This window comes from Fukomys damarensis, unplaced genomic scaffold, assembly GCF_012274545.1.
Source record: "Fukomys damarensis isolate Sample0158 unplaced genomic scaffold, DMR_v1.0_HiC HiC_scaffold_12, whole genome shotgun sequence".
NCBI lineage: Eukaryota > Metazoa > Chordata > Mammalia > Rodentia > Bathyergidae > Fukomys > Fukomys damarensis.
Window position 1 is genome coordinate 40649624 of NW_022900924.1, and position 16248 is coordinate 40665871.

At 33.2% G+C, this 16248-nt stretch overlaps 1 protein-coding gene across 3 annotated transcripts in view; it reads right to left on the bottom strand.

The window, feature by feature from the left end:
- The window catches only part of Ccdc39 (coiled-coil domain containing 39), a 37913-nt gene continuing 21665 nt past the window's right edge, over positions 1 to 16248 (bottom strand). Inside the window, exons 12-18 of one of the 3 annotated variants that reach the window (XM_019206343.2) lie at positions 16067 to 16204; positions 11612 to 11820; positions 5811 to 5812; positions 1492 to 1598; positions 719 to 859; positions 413 to 592; positions 1 to 188 (exon numbers count right to left, since the gene is read on the bottom strand). In XM_019206343.2, coding sequence (XP_019061888.1) covers positions 99 to 188; positions 413 to 592; positions 719 to 859; positions 1492 to 1598; positions 5811 to 5812; positions 11612 to 11820; positions 16067 to 16204 — 867 coding nt within the window. In that variant the 3' untranslated portion in view covers positions 1 to 98. Of the gene's footprint in view, positions 189 to 412; positions 593 to 718; positions 860 to 1491; positions 1599 to 2203; positions 2305 to 5688; positions 5813 to 11611; positions 11821 to 16066; positions 16205 to 16248 lie in introns of those variants that run through there. The other 2 variants (XM_019206344.2, XM_019206345.2) reach the window with 2 other exon arrangements.

Consider the following 16248-nt stretch of genomic DNA (forward strand, 5'->3'; position numbering starts at 1 on the left):
TTTCACGAATTTGACTTTAATCACAAAAATTATAGTCTCCGTATGTGTACATCTGTGTTGCCATTTTATAACTTAAAAAGATTGTATTAACATTCCACTTACCTTGGTGATACCAGTGAGGCCTGTGAAGATGATGTAGAACTCTGGTGGCTCCCTTTTATATTAGCTATCGGTAGCTCTAACCCATTCTGGAAAAATATTTAACAACAATCATTAGACCTACTGCATTTAGGGAAAAAAAAATTTTTAATTAAATTTTACTTTACCATGAACATAAGATTTTTATTTAAAGTGTTTAAGAAATTAAGGTGGGGGATGTAGCTCAGAGGCAGAGCATTTGTCCTAGAATTCACAAGGCCTTAAGTTTAATCCCTAACACCAAAAATAAAAACTAAAAAACATACTACATTACCTGCTTAAAATACGTTTGAAGGATAAAATGGATTGCAGCATTTTCTTTTATACAGTCAACTAACATTTCATCAACAACCTTACGAAATTGTTTCACTTCACGGAGTTTAATGTCTTGTTCTTCTGGTGTTTCATCTCTTGTTTGTTTCAGAAGACGGATATCTTTTGTGAGTTTTGCACACTGGTGGTAAAATAAAGTCTATTATATAAGCCTATTTTTCAAGAATTTTTAAGATGAAGGATCTTGAGTTTACCATTTAAGACTAAAACATGTAAATATGAGTCAGTTTTAGAAAGATAACTATACCTGTTTAGTCACTCTCTCTAATTTTGGCTTCTGCTCCTCAGTTTCTTTGTGTAGTTGAGATGCAAAAGCTTGTTTCTCTGATAGTTTCTCTTTGACATTATTTGCTAAATGCTCTGTAAGTTGTAAAGTGTTTTCCATGCTCTGCAGAAAAGTTTTATCATACTGATTAGAATAAAAAGCTGACTTACCATTTGCCATTTGTCAAGTATTCATGTAATTCCTTTATTTTTGTATATAATACACATTTATACATTTGGTAGATAAAGAAGCATCATGGTCTTGTGAATTAAGTTTTGTATATAATTCCACTGAAAAGTATTTTAATTGTACATAGAAAAAATAATATAAACAATCAGTGAAATACATTTTTCAGATTTCTTTCAACTTTCTTTGTTAAAAAAAGTTTTTACAGATAGGGCCTGCTTACAAAGCCTGTTTTTTGACTTTCCATGACTTCCTTTAGATTATTTTTATCTCTTAAACTTTAAGGAGCAATCTTAATGTGATCTTTAAGAAATTAAATAAAAGTTAATTAAATTGGTGAATGGGTAATTGTGCCTAACACGGATTTTAATGATTTACCTAATACTGCCATCACTTGTTTAAATGAAACATGTGTGAGTCTTCTTTAAATTAGACTCATATCTCTTACTTGCTTCCTAAAAAGGCTTTAAGTAACTGTTTTCTTTGTGTAGGATAAAGAGACTAGAAGTAGTAGTAATGATAGTTGGTTTTTATCAAGTGTTTATTTTTAAAGAGCATTTAGAACTTACCTGGATGTCTTCTTGAAGTTCTCTAATCTGTCTCTGTTTGTATCTGTATTTTTCATCAGCAGCTCTTCTTTGTTCTTCTAGTTGAATTTTTAGCTGATACTCATCACCTAGAAATCAGAGAATTTTGTTTGAGTTTTCAGTATACTATAAAGCAAGCAATTTTAAAGAATTATATACACGCAACTTGTAACTTTTTTTGGTTATGAAAGGTTAAATTCCTTCTGCCCGAGGAAAAACCATTTGTAATGTAATAGCTATTTCTTTGGATAATAAACAGTGGCGACGTGCTTTTTTTTTTAGATGTAAAAACTTTCCTGAGAAGTGATAACGCCACATACCAATAGCACTAATAATTTAACACCTTAGTGAGCTCATTACTCAGAAGGGGAGAAGGGTGGTTGATTTTCTGACCCAGTGAAAGATGATACACTTTTGTTATCCATTCCTCATAGTGTCCCTCTTAAGTAAATATTCAGCTATATTACACACACACACGTGTGTGGTAAAAACTTTCCTGAGAAGTGATAACGCCACATACCAATAGCACTAATAATTTAACACCTTAGTGAGCTCATTACTCAGAAGGGGAGAAGGGTGGTTGATTTTCTGACCCAGTGAAAGATGATACACTTTTGTTATCCATTCCTCATAGTGTCCCTCTTAAGTAAATATTCAGCTATATTACACACACACACGTGTGTGTGTAAGCACTTGCAAGGTGTTTCCTAGAGCATAGATTTCTTTTTCAGCTTTGTTGATCTTAGCATCCAAATTGTCACCTTCCCTTTGAAGTTCTTCTTTTTCTTGAGCAGCCTATAAATTAATAGTTAAATAAAAGTTATTTATCATAGAGGAAATACCTGTCTTTGAAGCAGATGATAGACTCAAAACAGTGTCATTTTACCTGAGGGCCTGCACATGGTCCCAGGCATTTGTTTATACTTTACAAGGCCAAATCCTCACGCCTTCAAAATGTGATACATAGAATACAAAAACTGATGGAAATGTAGTAATTAACTCAAACTTACATAAAACTCTAGCAAACAGTTGCCAAAAAATGAAGCACTGTGAAATTTACTGAAAAGAGAAAAAGGGTTAACTAGAGAGGGGCTTGATAGTAGTAGGTATTAAGTTAGAATGCTTTGGCTGGGGATTTAGCTCAGTGGTTTCGCCGCCAGCCTTGCAAGCACAAGGGCCAGAGTTCAATTCCCGGTACCAATAAATAAATAAACAAACAAACAAACAAACAAACAAATAAATAAATAAATAAGAAAGAAAGAAAGAAAGAATGTTTGGAGCCTGAAAATGCAGGAATACTATCATTTCAAATCTTGGGGTAGTGTAAAAAATGAATAAGGTGCATGGTGGAAAAATAATTATTTCCTGTGTATTTTGTCACAAAAGAATTTTGTAAAGTAGATCATTGTGATAAATTTGACTAGAAAACTTGGAAGTCGCAAAACCAGTTTGCTCTGTGAGTTTGACGCACAGTACTCAGTGACTTTTTACCAAGATAACCCACTGGGCTAGGCTTTCTACAGATCTTCCAAACAATTCCAAAGAATTTTTCAGATTAGAGGTTGACAGAAGTAGCAGCCATACATATTAAATGACATAAAGCTGGGCATGATGGCACAAGTTCTAGAACATTGCCTGGCTACCTGCTTCTCTGTTCTTCAGGACAAAAGAGATGACAACTGGCAGGCCTTTTCTGATGTTAACTGGAAATGAACACTTTCTGTTGAAATTCTCACCAGTATTGAGCAAACACTGCTTTCTCCCTTGCTGAAGCAGGAGGATTGCGAGTTCAAGGCCAGTGTGGACAATTTATCAATATCCTACCTCAAATAAAAATGGGCTAAGGATGTATGTAGCTCAAGCTACCTGGCTTCAGCTCCCAGTACTAAATGAACACATCACAAAATTGATACTTAGTCAAAATCAAGTAATACTTTCAATCACCAAGTACATACTGAAAGCAGAATGTAGTTAATGAAAAAGATGTTTTATAAGTAACATTTCCGTTTTTAACATTTTCACTAGCTATTTTCAAAATATGAGTTACAAACACTTTTAACATACTAAATAGTAAAAATCACAAAGAAATATTTGAGGAAAGATGCTTATTAATTTTAAAAGGTGCTCTGATGTTAGCGTTATACACATGTATGGGAACATTGCATAGTGCCACATATGTTCAATTTTTATGTTTTGAAAGCACAGCAAAACACAAAAGTTGTTAGATTTGTTATATCTACTTCCTTTGAGTGTAGATGTGGCAACCATTTCACTTGGAATGTAGTGTAATGGGAATGAATCAACATTCAGGTTTTAGTTGTGGCTTGACTACCTGTGAATTGAGTCACAGTAACTCACTTCCCTTTTGAGCTCTGTCTTCATTTTTCAGTTGGAAATATTGAATTTGTTCATCCTATAATTCCACAGTATACCTTGGACTTCTAAAGTTACTAAGTCTCCTGGTAAAGTCAGATTATATAATGTATATTTTGCCTAGAAAATTTGATATTTGGAAGACATTTTGATGACCTTTTTTAATATTTCAGAGCATTTTCAAGTACCTTAATTGGACAGTTGCACTACATTACAGTCAATTAGTTTAGATCCTTATAACAACTAAGAGGAACTTGGAAATAAGATTTTATGCCAGTTCATCACTGGTTAATTTACTTTTCAGACTAGCTGTTAAAAAAGAGATACTACAAGATATTAAAACATTAACTAAAAGCTCTGTATGTATGCCCCATGCCATAGACTACTGCAAAGCCACAAACAGACTGTGAGCAGAACTATGTCCATGAAAAAAACAGATTGAAGTCCTAACCTTCAGTACCTCATTGTGACCTTACTTGGAAATAAGGTCTTTGCAGATGAATTCATTAGGGTGGCCCTTAATCTAGTAAAACTGGTGTGTGGCACAAGTGGGAAACTGACACAGTTGTGTTCTGAGGAAAGACTGGTGACAGGAAGAACAGCAAGTGAAGGTGAAGACGTATCAGGGTGGGGTACCTACAAGCCAAAAAGTACCAGACTACTCGTGAGCCACCAGAAAGTAGGAGAGACGTAAAACATCTTCCTACCCACCAGCCTTGTCAGAACATTCATCATCTGGTCTGCTGAGCATAAGACAAATTTCACTCTAGCTGATGACAAGAAAGCTTGGAGAGAACTGATTTCCCGTAAGTTAGGCAGAATTTCCAGAAAAGTGGCAAAAATTCCAATTTAGTGTATGTGTTAGGGGCAGTCCCGAAGTAGGACCACACAAGAAAACCAGAGCTTAAGGGATATGTAGAAGCACAGAGAGTAACCACAAGGACCATCTTCCAAGAGTATAAATTGAGAGATCTCCCTACCCCACCTGTGTGTGATACAAAGACACTGTAGTGTGTTGAGTGATTCCCTAGACATTTCTATAAAGGAAATCACACCTACTTAGTTATTTTATACGGGGAAGTGGATGTTGCAGTATTCAGAAAGAAAATTACATCCAACTCCTTATCACTTCTGAATTCCCTCGTGGGTTTTTAGGAAAAGGTAAGCAGACAACTCAATGCAGTTTCACCTGATAGGTCTCCTGTATAATAAGAAAGCAAAGAGCAGCCCTCTTCCTCCGGAAAGCTGCTTACCAGGACTACAGTTGTAAACTGGAGTTTAGGATTCAGGGTAATGTAGCTCCAGAGAATGATAAAGTCCTGGGGATGGCATGCAAGCAGCTGGCTGCATAGTGAAAAACCTTCTACGCATTGTGCCAACTGTCAGATGCATGCTGAAGGTGCCCAAAGTGAAAATAATTCTTAGAGCAAAACATTATTATTAACTTTACTAAATGAGATAAAATGACATGATACAAATGATAACAAAAAAAAGTGTTAAAGATAATGGTTGAGTAGATGACCTGCACTCCAGTGGATAGGTTTTGAACAAGTTTGCAGTAGATCTTGGAAACCAGAGAGCAGTGCTTTGACCTCTTAGACTGGAGGTGCACAGAACACGTAGTGCATTAGTATCTCCATCCAACAATCAATGTTTTGACCTTTTAAGTGCAATAGTCAATGGCTCTAATGAAGTGAATAACTGCAGTATTTTGAAGAATTTTTCAGTACGGTTCTTTTAAATCCAGAAGATAACTATAAAGAAAGGATACTTCAGACCAGTATGATTTAAATCAATGAAGATTACCTTTATTACATAATAGGCCTGTGTTTTTTCCTCTTCTCCTTCAGGAGGCAGCATAACAACAGTAAGAATTTCATATCTGTTTTTCAGCTTATCAATTTTACTGAGTCGTTCATGGAACTCACCACTAATATAAAAAAAAATAATTAAAAGACTAATGTGTTTTTATTGAAAATAGTTGAATTTGTGTTACTACTGAATTTAAACAACAGGTTACATGTGTTATGCTTTTTAATTGAGTTAATTCAGTGTGGAGGGTTCACATTTGACCATACTTGAAAACATAACAAATTACCATGCCACAGTTTCATGGATGCTGGCAGAAAGACAAATTTTCCTGTGGCAGAAGCAAAGGACTTTATAATTTATGGCCAAGCAAGTAACATGAACTTTTTATTTGCATTGGTTCCCCCTTACTCTTCACAAGGAAGGGCTCAACTGGATGCTATACACATATAGTGGATTTGTGTCACAACTGAGAAACCTCACACTGAGGCAACCCAACTATTAGAAAAGTGATTTTGACAGTGATGGTTTCTGGTCCAATGATAACCAAAAACTTATAGTTTCTAATATATATGCTGAAACTAGACAGAGAAGTAAAAAAAGAACATGAAGTAATTCCAGACTGAAGAACAGATATTCCATTTACCAGTGAAACAATCTTTATCATTCAAAATTAGCTCTTAACTTTTGGTGACCATGGAAGTCCTAACCCTGCCTAATGAATATCTGTGCTCTTTAAAGGACAAACTAACTCAGAGCTTAAAATAAGGCTCCCATTTAAGGGGAAGATCTGTTGAAGAGATTTTATTTAATTGCAGAGAAAACCTTTAGCTGCTGGTTAAACTAATATCTGCTGATTATGTGTTAAGCTTTTACCAATAAATATTCACAGAAAACCAAGGACCATCAAATATTTATGAAATGCTAACAAGATGAATTAAAAGAAGAAAATGAACAAATAGATCTTGTGAGAAACTGGTAATACATAGAAGAGAACTTTCAAAGTACTCTAATTAATATCCTCTCAAAAGTGACAAGATATTAGCTCGAAGAATTCTCATAAAACAAGATGAGCTGCTATTAAAAAAATTTTTTAAAAGGCCAATGTAAAAACAAGTGTTTGGAAATGAGTTTTTTTCAATAGCAAAGAAGAATAAAGATTCAATTAGTAATCCGGAGAGATGGCAAAGGATGGGAGAAGCTAACAGAAGAGAGGGGAATGAAGAAAAATGAAAATATTTGAGAAAGTAGAATAAAAATGAGAAAACATTTAAAACCTAGGGGACAGCTCTAGAAAGGACTACATCTAAAAATGAGCGACAATTACATACAGACTGTCCAGAAAAAGAAGTATCAAAATAGAAACACATTCCCCTGACCCAAAGCAAGACTTGAATAAAAAACTCAGAGTTCATCAAGGGTTAAAAAATATTTTTTAAAAAATAACACACCAAAACACAAACAGATGAATTATAAAACACCAAGAGACTGCCACAAAGCTTCTACAACTAAAACAAAAATCAGGTTCCCTACAAAGTAAACCTGACTTTCTCGTCAAAACATTGTACTGTAAACTTAATATAACCAGTGCTTTCAACAATACATGAAGAGGAAAAAAAAAGTAAAAAGTGCAAAAATCTTTCTTAAGAGGGAGAAAATAATTTTTCTTTTGACTTTAAAAATTACCAACAAAATAACTGCGTATCTTCCATACAATTAAAGAGGAAACAGGGGGAAATGAAATTCACTAACGCAGTGAAAAAGCCAGGAAAGATAGATTGAATTCATGCAAATTTCTTAATACTGCTTGAAACATCAAATATTGTATAGACCTACCCTTTGATTCACAAATTCCTCTATTAGATATTTTTCCAGGAAAAAGGAAACTACGTGTCATGCCAAGAACGTATATGTTCCTAGCAGCTTTGTTTATAATAGGTAAAAACTGGACACAAGGCAAATGTTCACTTATCAGCAGGTATATGAATAAACACATTGGAGTATCACAATTGGAATACTAATAACATTCAGTAAAAAAAAAGCCAGGATGGGAAAATCATCCTGCCTGCTACTTATTTTGGGGATTTTCCCCCAATTTTATTGTTTATTAGCCCATGTTTGTAATACATAATGATTACATTCCTTGTGGGGAGCGGGTAGACCTATATAACGTGTTAACTGGATTTTCATTTCCTTCTCTACCCCTCTTCTTCCTCTACCTCTTGGTCCCCTTTCCATTTGCAAAAGATCTATTTCCCTGTTTCCTGATATTTTTTTATTTTGCTCTGTATTTATATTTTGTGCTTCTCTTATCAGAGAAACCATGCACTATTGAAGCTTGTGTCTGATTTATTTAACATTATAGTCTCAAAGTGCATCCATTTTCCTACAAGTGACTCAGTTGTCCTTTATGGTAGAGTAAGTACTCCATTATGTATGCGTCCCATATTTTATCCATTCATCTGTTGATGTACATATAGGGCACTTCCAAGATTAAGCTGTTATGTATTGCCTGTCACTTGTTTTTGTACAGCTCACATCTAAAAAGTAGCTTTTTAAGTGATTGGGAAAAAAGGAATTACAATTCATAAAAGAATTACATTAAAATAAAATCTCAGTGTCCATAAAGTTTTGTTAGAACACAGCCATGTTCATTTGCATATTTTCTATGGCTCCTTTTACTCTACAGTGGCAGAGTTGACTTATGGAGACAAATACCATAAGACCTGCAAAGTATTATAATATTTATTATCCAGCCCTTAGAGAAGGGCTGATGAAAAGCAGCATGGAAAAGTCTCAAAATAATTATACTTAATGGAAGATGCCAAAAAAGTATTTACCAATGGATTCTATAATATAAAACTCTTGGCAGTGCAGTCTAAATTCTATGGATAAGCCAGGATGGTGCCAAACCCATGTCCCAGCAGTTTGGAGGCTGACATAGGAGGACCATCATGAGTTCAAGGTCAGTTGGGGCTACACAGTGAGTTCAAGACCAACCTGAACTACATGAGACCCAGTCTTAATGAATAATTTTTCAAAGTAAGAGTCTGTGGATAAAAAGATCATTTGTTGCTTAGGAATGATACATGGGAAGAGACTGGAGGAAGTACAATGGGGCACAATCATGCCTATCCAGGTCATGATGTGTTAACTATCTTGCCTGTGGTGATAGTTTCTCAGGTACACATTTCAATTATGCACTTTAATATATGTCATTTATTGTATCTCAGTTATTCCTCAATAAAGTTACTTATTATAATAAAACTTCAAGTAAAACGATGAAAGGCAAGAAAGACAAAAGAATGTGACAATTTCAAAATTTGTGAGATGCTACTAAAGTAACACTTAGAGAAAATGTTTTATCCTTCAAAGTTTAACAAACTATATATTTACTTCAAAGAGATAGAAAAAACATTTAAAATCTACAAAAGAAGGGCAAAAATAAATGCGAGGTCAAAATTAATGAAATAGTGCATGAACAATAAAAATAATAAGGTTGACCAAAAGATCAATAAGATTTTCAAAACTGATAAATCTGATTACCTTCTGGTTTGATTTATCCCACTCGAAAAAGTAACAAATAACCAATATCAGGAATGAAAGTCATTCATATCCATAAATATTATAACTACTAAATAATAAAATGATGTTATAGTTAGCTTGATAGCAACAATTTGAATTGGATGAAGTGGCACATTTTTCCCATGGCAAAAATATAATCTACCAAAATTTGAATCAAATAGAAATACAAAATCTGGGTTGTTCTACAACCAATAAATAAAATGAACCAAAGGTTGAAAATCTTTTCCCAGAGAAACACTCCAGACTGCCAATCGCTTTACTAATGCTGTCTTTGAAAATTCAATAAAGATATAATTCTACTCATTTGTAAGTTTATCGAGAATATAAAACTATAAGAATATAAAACTAAGAATATAAAACTATAAAACACAAGTAATTTTATGACAGGATATATAATCTTAATAACCGGGTAGTCTAATAAGGGCAGTAGAACTTAACACGTGTTACCTGGATTCTCATTCCCTTCTCCTCTCCCCCTCCTCTTCCTCTACCTCTTGGTCCCCTTTCCCTTTGAAAAGATGTTTCCTCTTATTTTTTATTTTGCTCTTTATATTTCGCTTATATATTTTATGTATATAATAATACACATAGGTCACTTCTATAATACATAAACATAGATGCCAAAATTACATAAAAATAGACAAAATTCAAAATTACAAAGTATAATATGTGACAGACAAGGAATGTAAATTTGGTTTACCTTTGAAAAACTATCAATGTAATTTTTTGTTGTTTTTTTGCTTTGAGACAGGATCTGGCTATATAGTTCAGGCTGGCCTTGAACTCACTATGTAGCTCAAGTTGACTTCAAATGGGCAGTGATCCTTCTGCCTCAATGTTCCAAATACTGTATTATAAATGTGCACTAGCACACCTGGCTCTAATCAATGTAACTACATTAATAGAAGGAGGTAAATCATGGCAATGAATACAGAAAAAGGTTTATAATAAAAGTCAACATACTTTCCCCTAAACAAATAAAAACAACATATTAGCAAGAAATGAGAAGATACGGGAGAAAGAGCTAGACATGGTGCATGCCTATAATCCCAGCACTTGGGGAGGCTGAAGCAGGAGGATCGACACAAGTTCAAGGCCAGCAGACTACATAGTGAGTTCAAGGAAAACCTGCACTACATAGTGAGACCATGTCACAAAAAAGAAAGTATTTGGTAAAAGGTATCTTAAATAGGCCTGGAAATGTAGCTCAGTGTTGCAGCATATCTTTGAGTCCTTGGGTTAAATCCTCAGCACAGAAAAACAAAAAAAACTAACCCTCAGTAACATTTATACTTAATGAAGAACAATTCCATGTGTGGCCATAATCAAAGCTTTGTCTTTTAATTCAGGCACAAGAGTACCTATAATCTGTATGTAAATAGGAAAAAGTGGAAGGGGTGAAGGGAGGGCAGGGGTACGGAGAAAAAATGAGAACCAAGACCTGTCACATAAAGGTACAAGATCCCAATGATGAATGTAACTCTACTGTACACCTAAAAAGTACCAATAAACTCAATGAAAAAAATAAAATTAGAGACAATATTGGGAAAAAAAGAGCAGGGGTACAGAAAAAATGAGAACCAAGACCTGTCACATAAAGGTACAAGATCCCAATGATGAAAATAACTCTACTGTACACCTAAAAAGTACCAATAAACTCAATGAAAAAAATAAAATTAGAGACAATATTGGGAAAAAAAGTATCTGTAATCACCATTATTCAGTGCTGAACTGGAGGTCTAGCAAGTAGAGTAAAAGAAGAAAAGCTATAAAAATTGGAAAGAAAAGTATTATCCTTCTAAAATGATATGATGAAATATCTAGAAAATTTAAAATCTACAGATGAATTGTTAGAATTACACTTTAAGCAAGGTTGTACAATATTTCTATCAGCAACAAACCAAAAGTAAAATGTTTCAAAGGAAAATAACATTGAAAGTAATATTTAAACATTCCTTAGGAATAATCTTATAAAAGATATGAAAATTATCTACTGGAAAACCCCTTCAGTGAGTGCAGCTATAGGTACATATAAAAACGAAAACATTATTAGATACTTACATAACAAACCATATAGAGAAATTAATTCCGAGTTGACTACCAATCATAGTTGAAAGGAGACAAACTAAAGAATGCACAACCAGCCAAAGGAAAAAGAAAAAAACCTAGACTGATGGCTATAATATGCCCTATATCTTATATTAAAAGACTTTCCAAGTGCATAAGAAAAAAATGAGCATCTGAGATAGTAAAGGAAGTAAGAGGTTCTCTTGATATCAGCCTTACCATTTTTTCTAAAAATTCTTTAACAGTGTTTTAAAACTCTGGTGATTACCTTATGTTTTGCCATTCTTGATCAACATATCTTATTTGTGAGGCAAGCATCGTTTTGTGAACCTTAATTTCTTCGGTTCGCTCTTCCATAGCTTTAAGTAACTGCTGTTTTCTTTTTTCCAAGGAAAGAACTTCTTCGGCCTTACTGTGAAGCATTTCTCGAGTACGTTTAACTTCAAGTTTTAAAAGATTATCCTCTATCATCAAATCCTATGAACATAACAAAAATTTCAAATATTTAAGTAATTATGGTTATACCACATTAAAGTATTTGTATTGCTTTAAAGATCAAATTTGAAAATATACAATTTTTCTAGTTTGACCATTGACTAAAGGCTAAATCTAAATTAGTCATTATTCTATTTTTTCTTTTACAAGGGTGAAATATGGCTATTCCAAATCATGTTTTATAGTTTAATTTTAAATTCAAGCTTTACTAAAACAAAAAGAAAAATTTATTCTTAAAATTTAAACTTACAATATCCAGGAAACATAAAGTTATACAGATAAATTTTTATAAGCATAAAATGATATAGTAATGTATTGTTATTTTAAAACAATTCAATCATGAATACTGCCATAAGAGTAAGTATATTGATATATTTTTAGAAAAGAAAGTATAGAAACAAATACTCCAGACCATAAGATTTTACTATTTCACAAACATAGCTTTGCAGGTAGAGAAAAGATTAGATTCCTGTATCTAAAATGAACAAAAATATGAAACTGAAAGGGAAGCAATACTTCCAAATTCATTCCTGGAAGCAAGTATCACTTTGATTCCCAAACCAGGGAAAGATGCAACTAAAATAGAGAAGTACAGGCCACTCTCCTTAATGAATATAGATGCAGAAATCCTTAATAAGATACTAGCAAACAGAATACAGAGGATCATCAAGAAGATCATACATCCTGACCAAGTCGGATTTATTCCAGGGATGCAAGGATGGTTCAACATATGTAAGTCAATAAATGTAAAACACTATATTAACAAAGTCAAGGACAAAAACCATATGATCCTCTTGATAGATGCAGAAAAAGCATTTGACAAAATTTAACAGCCATTCATGATAAAAACTGCAAAAAATTGGAATAGATAGTCTATATCTCAACTTAATAAAAGCTATCTATGAAAAACCAATAGCCAACATCATATTAAAATGGCCAAAAACTTAAAATTTTCATGTTAAAATCAGGAAAAAGACAAGGATGCCCACTATCACCACTCCTCGTCGATATAGTTCTGTAAACATTAGCCACAGCAATTAGACAAGAGAAAGAAAGCAATAAAGATAGGAAAGGAAGAAGTTAAACTGTCATTATTTGCTGACAATATGATACTCTACATTGAAGACCCAAAAAACTCCACCAAGAGACTTCTAGAATTGACAGTTTTAGCAGAGTACCTGAATACAAGGTCAACACCCAAAAATCAATAGCCTTCTTGTACACAAATAACAGAGTCACTGAGAGAGAAATTAGGGAAACAATTCTTTTCACAATAGCATAAAAAAAAAGTATCTAGGAATCAATCTAACAAAAGAAGCAAAAGACCTCTACACTGAAAACTACAGCACTCTGAAAAGAGATCAAACAGGATATAAGAAAATGGAAAGATATCCCCTGCTCCTGGGTAGGAAGAATGAACATAGTGAAAATGGCCATACTGCCAAAACTGCTATACAGATTCAATGCAATGCCATTTGAAATTCCAACACTATATTTCACAGAACTAGAAAAAAGTATCCAAAAATTCATTTGGAACCATAAGAGACCTAGAATGGCAAAAGCCATCCTAGGCAACAGAGACATAGCGGCAGGTATAACAATTCCCAATTTGAAACTATACCACAAAGCCACTGTGATTAAAAACAGCATGGTACTGGCAAAGAAACAGACCTGAGGATCAATGGAACAGATTGGAAGACACAAAAACAAATCCAGATGTACTCAGCTACCTCATCTTTGACAAAGGAGCTGACCATCCTCAGTGGAGGAAAGATAGCCTCTTAAAGAAATGGTGTTGGAAAAACTGGATCTCAACCTGCCAAAGATTAAAACTAGACCCTTATCTTTCGCCATGCACTAAATTAAAATCCAAGTGGATTGAAGATTTAAGTATTAAAACAGAAACACTAAACTTGCTGGAAGATAAGTTAGGCAGAACTCTTGAAAACACTGGCATAGGAAAAGATTTTATGAACAAATCCTCAGTAACACAGGAACTAGCAGAAAGAATCAACAACTGGGATCTCATCTTATTAAAAAGCTTCTGCACTGCAAAATAAACCATCAACAGAACTAAGAGACAACCTACAATGTGGGAAAATATTTTTACCAGGTGCTCCTTGACAAAGGACTATTATCTAGAATATATAAAGAAATCAAAACAATCAGCCCCCCACCAAATATAAAGACCCGATTCAAAAATGGGCATCTGAAATGAACACATTTCTAAGACAAAGAAGTAAAAGCAAGTAAATATGTGAAAAAATGTTTAACATCACTGGTCATTGGAGAGATCCAGATGAAAACAACACTGAGATTCCACTTCACCCCACAAAGAATGGCTGCTATCAAGAAATCAAACAATAACAAATGTTGGCGGGTTTGTGGGCAGAAAGGAACCCTTCTCCATTGTTGGTGAGAGTACAGACTGGTGCATCCACTATGGAAATCAATATGGAGATACCTCAAACAGCTGGCACTAGAGGTTCCATTTGACCCAGCCATCCCTCTGCTGGGTATCTTTCCAAAGGAATTCAAAGAATCATATCACAGAGATATATGCATACCTATGTTTATAGCGACACAGTTTGCAATAGCTAAAACTTGGAAACATTTGCCCATAAGTTGGAAACTGGATAAAGAAGATGTGGTTTTTCTATAAAATGGAATACTACTCAGCCATAAAGAATGAGAAATTAGATTCATTCATAGGAAAATGGATACATATTGAGGATATACTCCTAAGGAAATAAATAAGTCACACAGGTGTAAATATTGAATAGTTTCTCTGGTGTTAATAAACTACAATAGTACATAAGATCCTCATGAGATAATTGACCATGTGAAATAGGAAGAAAAGGGCTAAAGGTGTAGGGAAAGTGGGAGGGTAGGGGAAAGGTAATAAGGGAAAAGAAAAAAATAGGTAGGAGAAAATGAAAAAATGGAAATAAAGTGTTTGTAAATGGAGAGGGGAGGAGGGGGTGAAGGGAGGGCAGGGATGGGGGAAAAAACGAGAACCAAGACCTGTCAGGTAAAGGTACAAGATCGCAATAATGAATGTAACTGTACTCTATACCTAGAATGTACCGATAAACTCGAGGAAAAAATAAATAATTAAAATGAACAAAAATAGATTCCAGGTGAATAAAAATATAAGATGAGGTTGCATCAATGCAGCTACTAGAAACAGCAAACTGATTTTTAGAAGCTTCTAAGTATAAAAGTTAAGTGACAAAAAAATCCTAAAGTTTTGATGTTTAAGAAAAGATTTTAACAAAATTTTAACAAAAACACTGAATAAAAATTTAGTCAACTAGGAAAAATACTGATTACATTATAAGAGTAGTTAATGTTTAGGAACATGTATATTAAAGTTTTTAAAATAAAACATATAAAGCCAAATTTTTTAAAGAAAGAAATAACAGACTTTGACACATAAAAATGACTTTTTAAAATATGAAAATATTGCACAAAACAACTGAAAATACAAATCCCCCAATGGAAAAAAATGGGTCAAGAATATAAACTAGATATCCAAAAAGAAAAATAATGAAACATAATATAATGCAAAATGTTATAAATTTTTTATTTAAACATAAATGTTTTAAATTTTGTCTAAAAATGTTTCAAATGTCACCAACTAAAACAATGCAGTACTATCATTTGTGTACTAAATTGGCAACACTTTTGTAAATTGAAATATCCAGAATCAGTGGTAGTAAATAAAACAGAATGCTTATATATTGCTGCTGAGATATATTAAACCTCTAGAGGGCAATTTGGCTTAAAAATAGTTTTAAACACTTTATAAAAAAATATTTTTAGACACTAAAAATATTCATTGTTTGAGCTCTAATTATACAGCTAGAAATTTATTGAACAACTCTTCAATGAAATATGTGCCACATACATTGATTACAAACACATATTCAAAAGATAGAAAATGCTTAAATTGTAATAACTTTGTGCAGTATACTTGTAGAAAGTCTTAGAGTTAGTTTTTAAAGAGTAGTTAAAGCTTTAGGAACATGTATATTAAAGTTTTTAAAATAAGGCATATAAAGCCAAATTTTTAAAAGAAAGAAATAACAGACTTTGACACATTATCTTGGGTACAGTGATAAAAATGACTTCTCTTCTTCCTCATTATTTACCGCCTTTAAAATGTTCTACAAGGATTATGAAGACATATGGCTTTTAAAAACATATGCACATAATTTTATAGCACCTGGTTAAAAGCTTTGGCTTTATTAAGTTCTTTCACTGAGCTGTCGATAAAAAGGTTTAATTCATTTATTTTAGTCAAAAGAGACTGTTTTTCATCACAACTTTTACTGTTTGACTTCTTGATAAAGTGAAGATCATTCTGTAAAAAGGAAAAATTATATAAATTATTTTAAATAACAATTT